The 14,570-nt window shown below is 38.3% G+C and overlaps 2 protein-coding genes across 4 annotated transcripts; both read right to left on the minus strand.

Annotated features, from left to right (window-relative positions):
* Positions 1-2: 2 nt before the first annotated feature.
* Positions 3-8,819, minus strand: slc24a1 (solute carrier family 24 member 1). 3 transcript variants are annotated; one of them, XM_013268745.2, is made up of 10 exons: positions 8,679-8,819; positions 6,276-7,459; positions 5,456-5,515; positions 5,118-5,220; positions 2,933-3,007; positions 1,704-1,858; positions 1,329-1,586; positions 1,150-1,239; positions 858-1,024; positions 3-737 (listed from the first exon to the last, which is right to left on the minus strand). In XM_013268745.2, the coding sequence occupies exons 2-10, from the start codon at positions 7,296-7,298 to the stop codon at positions 488-490; spliced, it is 2,181 nt and encodes a 726-aa protein (XP_013124199.1). In that variant the 5' UTR covers positions 7,299-7,459; positions 8,679-8,819; the 3' UTR covers positions 3-487. The 3 variants fall into 3 exon arrangements, with proteins under 3 accessions (XP_013124199.1, XP_013124198.1, XP_005470739.1); XM_013268744.2 differs by having other exon boundaries at positions 5,112-5,220; XM_005470682.2 differs by having other exon boundaries at positions 1,770-1,858; positions 5,112-5,220; positions 8,679-8,818.
* A 2,378-nt stretch (positions 8,820-11,197) lies between these two features.
* On the minus strand, positions 11,198-14,528 carry LOC100706530 (sodium/potassium/calcium exchanger 1). Its single transcript, XM_013268748.3, has 5 exons — positions 14,399-14,528; positions 13,029-14,052; positions 12,252-12,341; positions 11,799-11,953; positions 11,198-11,692 (listed from the first exon to the last, which is right to left on the minus strand). The coding sequence occupies exons 2-5, from the start codon at positions 13,122-13,124 to the stop codon at positions 11,449-11,451; spliced, it is 585 nt and encodes a 194-aa protein (XP_013124202.1). The 5' UTR covers positions 13,125-14,052; positions 14,399-14,528; the 3' UTR covers positions 11,198-11,448.
* Between the last annotated feature and the right edge of the window lie 42 nt (positions 14,529-14,570).

Below are 14,570 nucleotides of genomic sequence, written 5' to 3' on the forward strand. Positions count from 1 at the left end.
TGTCGTGTTTGATTTATTTTTTATTTTTTCAATGATTTTTTATGATTTTTGAAAAAAAAAAGTTCAAGCAAGCTCAGGGTCTCTATCATGAATCTTACAAAATTATTTACTTACGATGATACAAAATACACATTTAGTAGCCTACATTTTTCGAAATGTGTCCACAAACTAACACTTTTACTTGCATTTCATAGACAGTGCATAAAAAAACACATTAGCATCTCTGTTAGGTCTTACACCACAATATCTACACTGTATTAGATAGTAGTCATGCATCTCCCCGTGTACTATGAAAATCAATTTAAAAGCTGCCATTATTTCTATAAGTGAGTATCAGGTTCTAGAAAATGCTTTATTGCTGCAGACATACCAGACACTTCACTGGTAACAATGCAGAGCACGTAGCTTTCTGGATGTTTCCTATAGATATCCAGGTCTATGCTCATGAGATCCTTTCCCAAAAAGGTTAACAGTTCAGCAGAAAGAATCAGATGGAAACTGGGCAGATGATGATACGATCTTCCAACATAACACTGAGCACCAAGAAGATAAAGTAGAGGAGGAACATGGTGGAACCCAGCACCTTATTCATCTTCCATTTACAAGAAGCAATGGAGATGATGACAAAGAGGAGCATGAGGAAGAGCAGCACAATGGCACAAAAGAGCCCATTGCTGCTGACAGCCACTGGACCAAAACTATGGATGGCTGAGTACAGGAGCCAAGGGACTGGGAGACTTTTAAATAAAATGATAGTGGAAAAAACATAAAGAAAAAGGAGAGAAAGGAATTATTAAAGTTTGTGTTAAGCAGCTTTAAAAACGAAATTGATGACAGATCCAGCTATAGAGGCTCACCCCACAGTGATGTCAAAGATGTTACTGCCCACAGAGCTAGACACAGCCATGTCTCCCAGGCCTTTACGAGCCACAATCACACTGGTAATGAGGTCAGGGATGGAGGTCCCCGCAGCCAGAATAGTCAGGCCCATAATTTCCTCTGAGATGCCAATAGTCTCACCCACCTAGGAAGATGAACAAGATTTTTAGGTGCTCAGCTTTTAGTTTACACAGATCTTTTAAGCGATACTGTGTGTCAATGCACATCAACAGGAAACAAAGCAGAGCATTTGCCTCTAAAGTAACTGACCTGATGGGCCCACCACACCATGAGGTACGAGAATATAGCAATCCATAGAATAGAGCCCAGGAAGGTGACAACAAAGAATTTTCTGGATTTCTATAGGACAAAGTGAGTTATGGAAAAGCAAAATGCAGCATGATTTAAATTACCACAGCTGATATCAGAAATATTCTGGTATCTCTCACCGGTTTGCGAACATCTGGGACGGTAAGCCACAGAGGGAAAACTATGGGCAACAGGAAGAGGTAGGTTGCTTGCTTTCGACGTGTATCGGGCCATTCTAAAGACAGAGGTTCATCATCTTTTTCATCTTCTTCCTCGTCTTTATCCTCATCATCATCCTCATCTTCACTGGACTCATCACTTTCATCATCGCTGTCCTCTTCGTCGCTCTCAGAGTCGTCTGACTCTTCTGACCCATCTTCTTTTGCTGGTACATCTTCCTGAAGTAGGAAAGATACCGCAATTAAAAAAATATGATAAAAAGAAACAAAAGTCAAACCATCCTAAAGAAGCAGGTGCCCACAAGTTGTATCATTGATCTGTGCATTGACTCTTACATAGACAGGAATCAAAGACTGACTTCTGGGCTTTTTGAAAGCCACCAGGACATGGTTGGAGAGTACCTTCTTGTCCTCTGGCTGCTCCTTCTTTTCTTCTTCTGCGGCTGGGGTTGGTTCTGGCTCTTTGCTCTGCTCAGTTTTTTCCCCACCATCTGTGAAAGGAATCCCAAAGAGTTTGCTTATTAACTGCGGGGCCTTATGCAGTTATCTGGAAGACTTTAATTTTATTTAAGACTTCAGGACTGATTACAGGAAGAACTGCAGTCAATGCATTAGCTGAATTCATTCACTGTCTTCATAGCTATATACCTATATATTCCTTGATTTCTCTTCATAGGTATATGCACTTGGTTTGTACATGCACTTTGACAGGTCTGTCAAATAAAAAAAAAACCCATAAAGCTAGCATTAGCAAGTAAACAAGCTTCAGTGATTTAGCAGAACAGATGAGTTTCGTCTTGCTAACCACCTTGGCCAACATGTGTGATGCAGAGAAGATGGAGTGTGAAAAAGTTGTTAATACTTTCTTACATTCACAAGGAAAGCTGTGATGACGGTGGAGAGGGCTGCTCTGACCATGTTTTTCTGACAATTTTCCCATAATTAAGTTTTATGTGTAGTGAAATCTGTTCATTGTTTTTATTACTTTTTTGCTAAAATGTTATTTGGCAAATTCCTCCACCTCCTGTCATTCTCAGTTTGTTAGCAAGTAATATTTGGTAATATAGTAGATATTCATTTATAGAAGTAATAATATTTTAAAATTCTTCAGCCAGGAAAGAGCGCCAAAAGCTGAAGACATCCATGTAAAGTGCAGACAGACAGCAAAAATGGTATTTTTTCATCTGTTCCAGTTTAACTTGTTAAATTTTAAACAGTGGAATAAGATGTTTGTCTGAGTATTGTGGAGGCTGGTGAATCTTCTCTGCTTGCCTCTTTTGTAAAAGTCACGCCACTGTCATACAGTATATATATATCTTTAACTAGTGTGTACTAACTGTTTCCAAGGTATATGCTAAAATATTACTACAATGGGGAAACAGTTATTTTATTATGATAGTTGGCATATAGCGACATCTACTCATGTTGAAAAGGAAAACCTGTTTTATTTTTTTAAGTCTTTTTCCGCATGTGATTTTAATGCTTTGCAGACCAGCTATTGATAATGATACTAAGCAGATGTCAGTCTCTAGTCAGTGAATGATGCTCACATCCTTCAGTGTTACCTTCACTTTTGTCTTTGGCGTCTGATTTCCTTCTTGCCACGCTGTTCAGAGTTTCAGCTTTCTCCTTAAATTTCCCTACAAACACAAAGAGGCAAAATAAAATTAGAATCATGGGTGTCACATGGAGGGCCCTAAACACAGTACAAAGTGCTTTTAATTTAGATTCGTTATGTGTATATTGCTGCTATATTATTCATGAAATCCTAAAGAGAGCCTGACTGAAAATGTTGGTGGTTAAGATTTGCATCTGATTAACTTATTGCTCATCTTTTCATCAGACTGCACTTTAGATTGAGAACTACTATAAGTTAATTTAGTATTTAACTGATATTTAATTGTCATTTCCTGGAGTGGGAGGAGCTACTGACTATATGGTCAGCTACAGTGGCCACAGTGGATGTACTACAGAATTGTTTTCTTAATAGTTTAATTTACTTTTTGGATAATCAATGTTTAAGTTGGGACTACTTATTTTTCTTTTGTTTTATAGTAAACTTCTTTTCTTAGTTTGATTGCAAATACGGCGCACTAATAAATTGCTGTGATGAAAAGCGGGGATAAACAAAGACTGGACTGTTGATCTGCCTCCATCACACAGCCATTCCTCTCAGTGAGGCTAAAATAATTATTAATATTACCAGTAGTACAGCAAAAACCACAGAAAGACAGCGTCAGCAGTCAGTTTTTCAACTTCTCATATTTTAGACTAAATACACCCATCCCAAGCCAATGTGGTGGTAGGTACATAATAACAGTCTAGAGTATTTGAGATGAGAAAAAGTGTGATTGACTAAAAATTATTGCTTGACAGAATTACTTAAGTCACTGATGTTTCTTGGATGGATCTCAGGGTGCTTTCATGCCTGCTGTGTTTAGTCTATTTAAATCAAACTCTGGATCGTTTCCCTCCTTCGTGCAGTACGTTTGTGCAGATATGAACACAGTAACCACACCAAGAGCCTTTAGAGGAGGTAGTCTTGGTGCAAATGAACTCCTTGAAGTTTGTTTATGGTGTGAATGTGATCCGACACTGATTCAAGCCATGTATATGTTATACGTTTGAGCTGAAAACTCCCTTTAGCCATGAATGCTTTGTATTCTGAAAGCGGAAGGGTACTATAGATGTGCAAGGGTCTATACAAGCTAGCAACTAGCCATGAAATAAAGATAAATTTAGAACAAAAATAATCCAGAACACAACACCTTCATCCTGTTTTTACTTTTGTTATTCCCATCCTAGACACATCCCATTCCCATCCTGGCCAATAAGCAGACTGAATATTCTCACGCTCGATCTGATATTGCAGTGTTGGTGTTGTTCCTGCATCAATATTGCAAGTGATCAATCACATTGTTACGATGTTTTACAACATGGAAACGAGCATATCAGATAAACCTGTTAAGGCTTGATTTGTACTAACACATTTTGGTTCGCTTGGAGTTCACTTGGATTTTTCTCTGTGTGAAAACAAACCAAACATGGGGAAAAGGTACAAGTTTACAAACTCATCAAGTGATTCGGACCAGAGTAAACGAACTATAAGTGTGAAAACACAGTTGATGCGGAGTTCATGCAAGTTAGCTCTGATCCTGATGTTAGGCATATTCAAATGTTGATTATTGTGCTGCTGCAGTGCTACCCTGAAGCCTAAGGAGAAGAAATGTGCACTGGTATAAGCAGGACCACAAATTGGGCCATACATATAGCTTTAAACCCCGACAGGTAGCCAGATGACACTGACATTTTATCAACAGAATGATGCCACAAGATAACCTTTGTAACCATTTTCTCAAATGTGAAATCAGGATAGGTCAGCCCATCATCACACTGTCAACCCAGCTTATATTACATCTTCTAAATCATTGCATTTTAACTAATTTAAGAGAAAGAAACCACGTCATCATGCACTTACTGACTTTTTCTTAGAGTGTGTTGCAGCTATACCCTGGTGATATTCTTCATGTTCTCCTACAGGCCTCTAAATGGATCCCTCTACAGACTGGGGTAGGTATTTATCTGCTTAGTATCAATCTGGACTTAGTGCTGCCTTCATGTGGGACACTTTGCTAATCCATTTTAGAATGAGAAGGACATAGTACTCAGACAGCTATTATAAAAGCACTTGGTGCACGGTTATCAGTCATCAAACAGTATTCACAGCTATCAAATAGTACTCACCATTACCTATAGGGTCTAATGTATGAATCATGAGTTGGAAGATGGTGTTTCTCATTGTGCTGTTGTGCAAAGAAGCAGAACTCCCCCCTCGCTGAAGGGATGGCTTCAACTGGGGAAAGAGATGGCTGAGGTCATGATAGCTAGTCACTGTACAGATAATAGTACATCACTGTTAAACATGCGATAGTGGATATAGTGGCTGTTTTTTTTTTCTTAACTAGTGCAGTGAGCCAGCACTTGTCTTAATTATTAAAAAAATAAGACTGTGAGTATGAAGGGTATAAAGATTTTTGGTTTTTGTGAATTAATTCTTGCAGTTTATTGGTTGGTGAATTGATTTTTACCTTTAAACGATTCTTGTCCTCTGGAGCAGGAGGGGCATTATCCTCACCGTTCCCATTAGTCTGTGTGCAACAATGTTTTGTTCAGTGATGATCATTCAGCGGCAGAGATAAATCAAAGTTCATTCTGGTAGATTTTATATTAGTGCTATTATTTAATGCATTACTAGTTCACTCATTGCACACGCTGCCTGACTTGATGATGTCAGATACAATTTTTTTTTAAAAGCAGAGGATGACAGTATTTTTTTATTGTATCCATTATCCCCATTAAATAATTATTAATGATTCTAAATGATATGAAATAGCATTTTCAACAAAGAATAAAATGTTTTCTTTTTGGGAGTCCCGCCCTCAAAAACCCTGAGTATGAACAAACCCTTAAACCCTTTACTTGGTGTAAGTTAAGCTTCAGTCACACTGTTTAGGTTTGGACACGCTATACGTGGATGCTAAAGGAGCTATAACTCTGGAAAGCATTCATTTGCTGCAGCTGATTAGCTTTGGGGTGTTTTTGTTTTTATAAAAAAAATACGTGTATATCATGTGACAAAACTGCTTTCTAGTTGCTAATAATAATCCCTACAAAAACCTCTACTAGTTAAATATCTTAAAATCTGCTGATTTATGTCTCTCCAGCAGGAATGCATTAATAGTATACCTAGCTCTTCAAAAGTTTCATTGGGTTGTTTTCTGTTACCACTAGTATACGGGTTTGGGTGAAAATGGAGAAAACCTTTCAATATAGATATCAAACAACAGACTTATTAGTTGTCTGACTGAGGATAAGAGCTTTGATGAATTCTCTAATAGGAGATCTTACCTTGTCAGGTTCCTCTACAGCAATAACTTTGACAATGCTCTTGTGTTTGTGGAGTTGGGTCTTGAATGCTCGCTCTATTTGCACGTTAAACTTCATGAAAATGACATAGAGAGAGTAACAAGCAACCAGCATCATGCTCTCCCACCACATTATGACATTATCCAGGAAGAAGATAATTAGAAAGATGAGGCCAAGTATGTAGAACGACACATCTCTGAATAGAGGCCACCAGGTCAGATGGAGAATCTCCCGAGAAAACAAAGCACACATTCCAATCACAAACAAAATGTTGAAAACTGCTGAGCCCACAATTGTGCCAATACCCACGTTGCTGTGGGCAATGAAGACTCCTATCAAAGAGGTAAAAAGCTCAGGGGCAGAACCTCCGGCGGCCATGAAGGTGGCTCCAGCCACATCATCAGAGATTGCCAACTTGTTTGTGATTACCCCGAGAGCAGGAACAAAAAACTCATCACACACAATTGCAAGTGACACAAACATGTACATCATCCCAATAATGTGAAGGATCACCCAGCCACGTCTGCGATCTTCGATTGAAAAAATGTCCTCTGGGTAATCACCCTTCATATGCGGAGCTTCACCCGGAAAAGCTGGTGGGACGGTAGTTGTAGGAGGAGCTGGCGCGGGTGTCTCCTGAGGAAGTTCAGGTGCCACATAGATGCAATGCACAAGAGTCCGATTTGTTGTTGGCAATAATGGCGATTCAGTAGTTGTAGATGTTGTGGATACTGAAGTTGTAGTTGCATTATGAACATCATACGTTGTGGTTGTTTGCTCAGTTTGCTCTAAATCATATGCTGTAGATAGAGCCTTCCCCAGATCTGCAATCTCCTCAACCCCCTCTGCTGAACCTTCCCCACTATCCTCTGCAATTTGAGGCATTGCCAAAGGCTCGTACAGTCTAGTGCTGATGGTCAGCTGGTAGAGGGTACAGAGGAAAACCCCAGAGAGGAGAAAAAGAACTCGGCTCAGCTGCAGTCGCTTCCTTCTTGTACAATACATTTTTCTCCAGCAGCAGTGTTGCTTTTGGCTAGGTTGAAATAAAGTGCATAAATAAAATTTGGTGGAGTCCAGTTCTCTCCCCAGAAGACCATGGGGTGGCAGAATTCAAAACTCCAGCAATGTGACTCATTTCACATCTTCAAATCCATCGAATACCCAGTCTATAGTACAGTAAAGAAAAAACAGGGATAAAATTGCTTTTGGAAAGGATATTAATAGTATACGCGTATCTCAAAGCATTTGGACTAAACTAAAATTTATCCATTATTATCTGTCATAGTATTATCATGGAGAAAACAACTATTTGTTTGCTCACTTACAACGAATTCAAATCTCTTATTTTTATGGTAGTTTTATTTTAACAAAGAGAGAAAGAATATCAAACAAAACACATTACATAAAAGTTATAAATTGATTTGCATGTCATGAGTGAAATAAAGATTTGATACTTCTGATCTTAAATAGTTATGTGCATAAAGCACAATCGTTCACATAATCAGTTTTTTCCATTTCAACCTCTGCATTCCCACAGGCTAAAGACTAAAGAGCTGTCAAAGAATGTCAGGAGCAAGATTATAGACCTGCACAAGGCAGGAATGGGCTACAAGACCATCAGCAAGAAGCTTGGTGGGAAGGTGACAACTGTTGATGTGACTATTAGGAAATGTAAGACATAGAAAATGACCATCAATCACCCTCTGTGTGGAGCTTCAAAGTAACTCTAATAAAGAAGCCACATGTATTGGCTCGTTTGAAGTTTGCCAGTGAAGATCTAAATGATTTAAAGAAGGCTTGGGATAAATTGCTGTGGTCGGATGAAATAAACATCAAGCTCTTTGGCATCAACTCGACCCACCTTGTTTGAAGGAAGAGAAATGTTGAGTATGACCCAAAGAACACCATCCCCACAGTCAAACACGGGGGTGGAAACATTATGTTTTGGGTACAGGACAATTTCCTCTCATTGAGGGACCAAAGGACGGGGCTGCGTACAATAAAATCTTGGACAAGAATTTCCTTGCCTCAGCTAGAACACTGGAGAGAGGTTGTGGATGGGTCTTCCAGCATGAAAATGACCCAAAACATTTTTTTTCAGGAGTTTTTGTTGATATTGTGTCTCTCTCCATTAAAATAAAACAACCATAAATATCAGAGACTGTTTATTTCTTTGAAAGCAAGAAAACGAACAAATTCAGCAGATCATCAAATGATTATTTTCCCCACTGTATTCATAGATCCATTTATAAAGTGCTACAGTTACTTTCTTTGCATAATGCTGGTTTCTGCACAATATGAAACACTAGAGTTGTGATGCAAAATTTAAAGTAGGGAGCCAATCTAATTGCTTTATCCAAAGAGAACAAAAAGGTTCAGACTTACCAGAGAATAACATCTTGCAAAATCATGAGTGCAAACATTTCCAAAAACAGGTTTCCACTGTCGGCTATTGTGGCACAAACAAACTGTTGCAGTAGCCAGTGTTATGTATGTAGGACACAGAACAACTCTTCACAATGGATCAGCATAATACCTAATACCTGAAGTCTTCTAAGAGGATTATGTGCGTTATCGCACTCTCACTTGTGTATATACCTTAGTAATATTCAGTTTAATGCAAAATAAGCGTTTGTTTTGTCTAATGGCGTTTTGATAACATGGTGTTTAGAGAAAAAAAAACTTTGCATACTGGTATTTGCACCTTTAAACTCCATATCAAAACATATAAGGACCACATCAATGTGCATTACTAATGAAATGACGCGTTCCTTGATGGATTGCTGTTCTGGTGTTTCAAGCATAGGAATATGAAATAGTAGTGCATCTTACAACACTGTTGCAAGGACGAATGTCTTAATCTGACAACTAGCCAAACATTAGACTCAGACTGTTTGCAGCTTTCAGTGGTGACTTGATCAGTGATGTCACGTGTATGTGTGATTAATGCTCCCCTAGTGTAGGTGAATGCATTTCCATGAGTAGCTCCGGTGAACGCAGCTTTAGCGCTGACTCCTCCCATACCTGCTTCTTAATCATGGGTTGATAATGTAATGCACCTGAAGCCTTTGTTTACGTCCCACTCTCACCGTATATGCACAATATGCTTGTTATCTATCTTGCAGCAAAAGAGGAGGTATCACTTGGATCAAATAAATTTAGTAAATAGTTTATTGTGGGTTGTATGATTCTGTACCTGCTAAAATGTTCGTGTACAACAAGGTTAACTGCAACATAAAACCATAAATATTTTACATGAACTAATATTTACACTCTATTTCTTTTATTTTACACATATTTTATAGTTTATGAATTTGGTGCAACAGAAAACCTGCCAAGACAGGGGTAGAAACTATAAAGTCCCCACTTTTATCATATAGAAGAAACACCCATGCGATACTTTCTCATACATCATACAACAAATTCGCTTTGGAGTAGGGATTAAAAAAACAACAACAAAAATGTAGCCCTAATTATTTTTAGTGACAGATTTTTCATTGATAAACTTCTGTTTAAATACTGTTAGAGATGCATCACAACATTTAAACTAACTGGAAAACATACTAATAGGTATAAAATCAACATCATAGGTGAAAAGTTTCTATGTATTGATCAGTTTTTGTGATATGGAATATTCTTTGCTTCTGTTTTTGAGTTTGCTTAAACTTTTTATTATCTGTGTTTCTGTAACTAACAATGTGATCTATTGCTTATGCCTAAACACTAAGGATTTAAAAGAAACCCTTTTTCAGAATAACTGTGTAGTCCCATGTGTTCTTGTGAGTTATATGATTTGTGTCTTAGTCTTTTATTTACCCAGGTAAAATGCTAATTTAGATTTTAATCTCTTTTCCAAGAGAGACATGGCCTAGAGCCCAGCAGAAGTTACAACATACACATCACATAACAATATTCAGTACAGACAAGTGGGCACAATCTAAATAATCTATATGAATCTATGTGAATCATACACAATAATACACATTAACAATAGTTACACGGACCAAAACGGCTATTCTGTCGCTCCTTTAAAATAGACTCAACCATCGTAACCTGACTTGTGTATAACACTAAATAATAAACAGATCAAGATCTTTTTTTTGTAACACCCTCACAATTTTAATTCGTGTCAGGGGGACATCGGTTGGCTTTGAATGTTCTTTTTTTTAATTTCAGGTTTGTGGTTATTTATTTCCAGAAATCATCTTTAATGCATCAAGCCTTTCTTCTCTAGTTTCTTTAAAGTCACAGACTTTATGAAATGTATATGAACCCTTTCAACAAGCCTACTTGGGCTTACAAACAGGATGTCAGTGTGCAGGATAGAAGGCCTTTGCATTTGTTGGGCATATTAAAGGGCCCCTGACGTCACAGTCACACCATCACTGGGGTTTTTTTCAGAAAAGACTATTTATACATTTTCCGAGCGGATGTCTGATTATTTAGTTTTTTTTATTTACACGGCTGTCTATAGGCTTGATAACTGCATAGTTTTGTCCAATGAATAAAACATTTCTGTGGTCACACACTGTAAATGCTGTTGAGTAATGTTTTATGTGACACCGGTTGTCAGTGACGCTGGTCTCTCATGAACTAGCAAAAGTATCTACTAAAGATTGTCATGCACACATACGTACACTACCAGGCACGAGCACGCCTGAGGGGGTGAGGGTATGTCTCTATATTACTACTATATATTACTACTGGAAGCATTATCAAATTATGAAATACTGCAATTGTTGGTCATGTAAGATAAATATGTAAGATTTTTCCATGCATTTGTCTCAAAGCTAAACAATATGCTTTGAAAAGCAATTGTCCAGACTTTAGTTTTAACTTAAAAACAAAAATTCATCAAATTACACATAAAATTGAAATGTAAATAAATGTATTCAGAGCACCAATCAGAATAAATGTCTTTAATGTGTTTCTTCTTTGAATTAATTAAGCAATATTAAAATCACACACACACAAAGGAAACAAAGTCGCGGTCTATATGTAGAAGCAGAAGTAGAAATAATACAGAAACAGGTATTTATATGACTGTGTAAGGTTCACAATGTTAAAGGCTATACTTTGGTTTACAAATCATATAGTGTACATATAAAAAGGCATAAGCCTTTTTCTGTTAGCATGTAATAGAGGTATAAAAATTTTAAACTGGGCAGACAATGATCTGATAGTGAAGCATCACACTGAGAACCACAAAGGTAAAGTAAAGCATGATCATGGTAAAACCAAGCACTTTATTCATCTTCCACTTACAGCAAACTATGGAAATGATGAAAAAGATAAGTATGAAGAAGAGCAGCATAGCAGCGCAGAAGAGCCCAATGCTGCTGACAGCCGCTGGAGCCAAACCGTGGATTAAAGAACGCAGGAGCCATGGGAGTGGTAGACTTTTGAATGAAGTGACATCGGGACAAAAACAGACAAACAAACAGTTAACTCTGTGCTCAGCTGATATTTGTTTCTAATGAGACAGATCTAGCTATAGAGACTCACCTCACAGTGACATCAAAGATGTTACTGCCCACAGAGCTGGACACAGCCATGTCCCCCAGGCCTTTGCGAGCCACAATAACATAAGGAATGCAGGCCCCTGGAGCCAAGATAGTGAGGCCCATAATCTCATTTGAGATGCTGATGGTCTCAGCCACCTATGAGGATAAACCAGGATTCAAATAGATAGAAGATTTTAAAAAATACTGCTGCTGCCAGAGTGATAATGAGCTGATGTGAGATCCCAAAACTATCTTTCACTAACAAAAATATAAACCAAATAGAAGCTGCAGGATGAATCCTGTTTTTCTCAGGATAGAGGAAATAAAGCATTAATATGATGACTGGTTTTCAGCCTGGTTTTCTTGGTGTTTTCTGGTTACACTTTTTTGAAAACTGCCCCTCCCCCGTGTACACAAAACCTAGTGAAGCACTCAACTGTCACCGCTAACTCACCTGATGTCCCCACCATACAGTAAAGTAGGAGATGATACAAAACCACACAACAGAGCCCAGGAAAGCAATCACAAAGAATTTTCTGGATTTCTGGGGGGGGGAAGTAAAATCATCATTCACAAAAACACAGCATACCATTTGAAGAACAATAATACAATACAATACAATTTTATTTATATAGCACATTTAAAACCAGGGGAAACACCAAAGTGCTTCACAGTAAGGAATAAACAGTAAATGATTACACTGAACAGTAAGTCATTAAAACAAGGTAAAATAGAGAAACAAACAAAGGCATTAGTAAGTAGAGATAGGGAGAATTCATGATAATCCAGAGAAATGAGTAACAATACAGCAATTAATGAGCGGTGAGAATTGGCAAGTTGAATAGGTTAAGTTTTCAAGCGTGCTTTAAAGGATTGAATGGAGTCAGAGGCACGAATGGTAGCAGGAAGACTATTCCAGAGGTTTGGTGCTACAGAGGCAAAGGCACGATCATCCCTAGTCTTCAGACGGTGCCTGGGCTGGGCCAGAAGTAAAATCAAACCAGTCATTACAAACCAGTTAACAGTGACCAATAAATGAGGTTTATGTGTGAAACTACATTATGATGATATTGTCAGTTAAGGATTTTTGTGGGCACGGTTGAAATCATTAAATTAATGGGTTTTAAACAAGATAATAAACATTTTAGGCTCTTGAAAATGACATAAATACCAAACAGTAGATTCATTTCTTGTCTGGTTCAAGATAAGAGCTCTGAAAAGGAGAGCCTACCTTGTCAGGTTCCTCTGCAGCAATAGCTTTGAAAATGCTCTTGTGTTTGTGGAGTTTGGTTTTGAGTTTGTGCTCTATTTGCGCGTTAAACCTCATGAAAATGACAGAGAGTGTAACAAGCCACCAGCATCATGTTCTCCCACCACATTATGACATTGTCCAGGAAGAAGATGATCAGTACGATGAGGTCAAATATGTAGAATGACACATTTCTTAATAGAGGCCACCAGGACAGGTGGAGAACTTGCCGAGAAAACAAAGCACACAATCCAATCACAAAGGAAACATTGAAAACTGCTGAGCCCGCAACTGTGCCAAAATCCACATTGTCGTGGGTGATGAAGACTCCTATTAAGAAACCCAAAAGCTTTGGGGTGGATATTCCAGCAGCCATGAAGGTGGCTCCTACCACATCATAGGAGATGGCTAACTTGTCCCTGATTACCCTGAGAGCAGGAACAAAGAATTCCTCACACAAGATTGCCAGCAGCACAAACATTTAAATGATCCCAATGAGGTGAAGGATCACCCAGCCTTGTCTGCGGTCCTCAGTGGAAAAGATATCTAGAGGATAATGAGCATGATGGATGGTCGGTGCAGGAGGAGCTGGAGCTGCTGTAGATCTTTCTTTTGGAAGCTTAGAGGCTGCAGAGATAAACCCTTTTGTGACTGGCAGTAATAGAGACTCAGTAGTGGTGGGTATGTTGGAATCTGAGGTTGTTTCCACATCATCGACCACATGCATCTGATCTTGGGGATCATAATCATGCTTTGGAGTGAGAGATTCCACCTCAAGTATCTTTGTTAATTTCACCCTGAAATTCTCTCCGTTCTGAGGCAAACCCGGTCTGGCACTGACAGCCAGCTGACAGAGGGAACAGAGGAGAGTCCCAAAGAGAAAAAAATGAAGCTTTATCAGCCGCAGTTGTTTCTCTCTTGTACAATTCATTTTTCTCTTTGAAAAATCAGTCAAAAAAAAGTCCCAACTTCCCACTTCCAGACTGTGGAGTGTAAGCTTCCAAACCTAAAAAAAAAAAAAAAAAAAAAAAGGTTCTTCAAAAAGTTTAGGAAATGTTTTGCAATTACAACTCAAATACAGCACCAGATGTGCATATTTTCAGAGGTTCTGTTCTATTCGGATAGTCAAAACAAATATTATAATTTTTAATCATAGTGGCAGACATTTAAGGAATGTTCAAGTTATAGGACATGACGCTGGAAAAGTCTTCACCGTAAACATTATAGCCTACTTTAGGTCTTGCTAATAGGATTATCTGTAGTGTCTCATCTTAAACTAATCATCAAAGCAGAGTCCAGAAAGCCTAAAATACATTTAAAAATATTAAAACACGGAAAATGTGGATAGATACCTTGAAACGGGTCCACCAAATCTTTACTGGTCAGGGCTTTAAAGTGGGCGTTGCTTATCGGCCCGTCTTTTGTGCAAAACAAGTCGCCAAAAGACTGACCGGATCTGTAGATGATAAAAAGCTATGTCTGCAGCCAGATCATTATTATCATCATCATCATCATCATCATTAT

This window comes from Oreochromis niloticus, linkage group LG7, assembly GCF_001858045.2.
Source record: "Oreochromis niloticus isolate F11D_XX linkage group LG7, O_niloticus_UMD_NMBU, whole genome shotgun sequence".
Classification (NCBI taxonomy): Eukaryota; Metazoa; Chordata; class Actinopteri; order Cichliformes; family Cichlidae; genus Oreochromis; species Oreochromis niloticus.

Excerpts from the sequence above, each read along its gene's own strand:
- LOC100706530 (XM_013268748.3), bottom strand. The coding sequence starts at position 13,124 with ATGAGGTTTAACGCGCAAATAGAGCACAAACTCAAAACCAAACTCCAC. Across the intron at positions 12,342-13,028 it reads CTGCAGAGGAACCTGACAAG|AAATCCAGAAAATTCTTTGT; the intron begins GTAGGCTCTCCT and ends TCCCCCCCCCAG. Across the intron at positions 11,693-11,798 it reads ATCTTTGATGTCACTGTGAG|TCTACCACTCCCATGGCTCC; the intron begins GTGAGTCTCTAT and ends TTCATTCAAAAG.
- slc24a1 (XM_013268744.2), bottom strand. The coding sequence starts at position 7,298 with ATGTATTGTACAAGAAGGAAGCGACTGCAGCTGAGCCGAGTTCTTTTT. Across the intron at positions 1,240-1,328 it reads TCCCAGATGTTCGCAAACCG|AAATCCAGAAAATTCTTTGT; the intron begins GTGAGAGATACC and ends TTTGTCCTATAG. Across the intron at positions 1,025-1,149 it reads TGGTGTGGTGGGCCCATCAG|GTGGGTGAGACTATTGGCAT; the intron begins GTCAGTTACTTT and ends TCATCTTCCTAG.